At 36.3% G+C, this 1781-nt stretch overlaps 1 protein-coding gene across 1 annotated transcript; it reads left to right on the plus strand.

Moving 5' to 3' along the window:
• Positions 1–97: 97 nt before the first annotated feature.
• On the plus strand, positions 98–1291 carry Tsp_15996 (cysteine protease ATG4C). The gene is made up of 4 exons (XM_003367271.1): positions 98–285; positions 458–578; positions 661–823; positions 1227–1291. Exons 1-4 carry the CDS (start codon positions 98–100, stop codon positions 1289–1291), a joined length of 537 nt encoding a protein of 178 aa, XP_003367319.1.
• Positions 1292–1781: the final 490 nt, after the last annotated feature.

Below are 1781 nucleotides of genomic sequence, written 5' to 3' on the forward strand. Positions count from 1 at the left end.
AGAATGATTTTGGCCGATTCGACAGCCGGAAATCTCTCGTAGTAAGAATTGAGACGTCTGACATCGGTCAGCCAGCGGGGATCTGCTTCAAGTCATGATGGAGAGTCGATCGGCTCGACCGGAATTGGTGGACGAGACCCGCAGCTGGAGCCGAGGGGTGTTTGGTGTTGTTGCCGTTGAGACTTGGCGTGGGAAAAAATTTAATCAGCTCTACAGTGACCATTTGAAAAGAGTTCTGTCGACGAAATTTTGCGTCGGCGTGATTGGTGGTCGGCACCACCAAATGTTATTTATTTCTGCGGGTTGGGCATACCCGATTATTTGATACGTCTAGATCCCCCATTATTAGTCAACCTTGCGTTCGACGTTACACAGCCTGGGGGGTTTTTCTTCACGTAACGGAACATTTGCAATTTTTTTTCATTTTTGTCTTTTCTTTTTATTATGGGTTATATAGAGTTTTCATTGTAAAATATCCAAAGAAAACATTAATTGCTGATATTGATCCGTGGTGTTCGATTGGATTTTACATCCGCAACAGGCTTGAATTGCAATCATTTTTGGCAGATATATCTGAAGTTGGTTTTGAATGATTTGCCTGTTTTATTGATACAGCTGTAAATGGATCATTATGTGAAATTTCATGGACGAATAATTTAGGCTGCTGCGTATGGATGTTCGTCACCCAAGCATCCGTTGTTTACTATATTGTCGTCTAGAAATGAAAAGCACCGAACACCGATTCGAATGTCAACGAGCTATTTGGCATCGAATTCAACGAAAAACCACCGCCATTGCAACCATTGGGCAGGCCAGTCGGGAAGTATATTTTTCGGGTTAGGAAGAAGTAATTTTGGGGGAAAAATGAGGAGAAAACCAATGGAATAATTATTGCTGGGGTTGGAAGGTATTCATTAAAAAGCAGCCGTTCAATTCTTAAAAGCAGAAGAAATTTATTTTCAGCGCAACTAGTGTAAGATGTTTCTTATTCTGTGAATTATTTTTATCATTGAATGAACTGGGGGCAATTTTCTGAAGTAGAACCACAGTGAACCAATATGCCAAGATAGTAGTATATCTTCCGAGTATTTCAAAGCGATAAGCTTCTTTTTAGCTGTTATTCCTATGTTAATCATCATCATACCAACTATCATTAGATGATGAACATTATTATTATTATTTGTACACTCGATCGAACTTTGTTTTTTAATTTATAATATTTTCAGATGCATGCATATCTGTTGAAAATTTTGATTGTTTATCTTATTGGCGCTGTTTTGTGCCAAACTGAATGACGGATACAAATTATATGGATATTTTTCATTCTCTTTCTTTTCTTCTTGATGTCAATTTAACACTCTCTCGTTCAACTTACTTTTCTTGCCCTTCATCTCTGCTCTTTCCCCGTTATGATTTATTTCCCTGGATTGGGATGAGATGCAATTATGTATAAAAAGGATATTACATGAATTGAATTTGATTATTTATTTTGTAACAGTTTTTCAATAACGCGCGCTTTGTCGTATTGAATTGCTGATAGACTTGTGCATCGACAATATTAATCATATACTATGAATGGTGAGACGAAAACAAATACTATTTTATACTCTTTTCTTCTAACACAATATCGTAACATGTATAATTGATATTATCATCGTCATTATTATTGACTAAACAGATTGCCAACCTTTATTCTCTCTGCACGATTAGTATTCATTGTTATTGTGCATTATCTATTAGGAAAATCTACTAAACGTACGAATGTTTTTATATTAAATTTT

Source organism: Trichinella spiralis, assembly GCF_000181795.1.
Source record: "Trichinella spiralis strain ISS 195 chromosome Unknown Scfld4552, whole genome shotgun sequence".
NCBI lineage: Eukaryota > Metazoa > Nematoda > Enoplea > Trichinellida > Trichinellidae > Trichinella > Trichinella spiralis.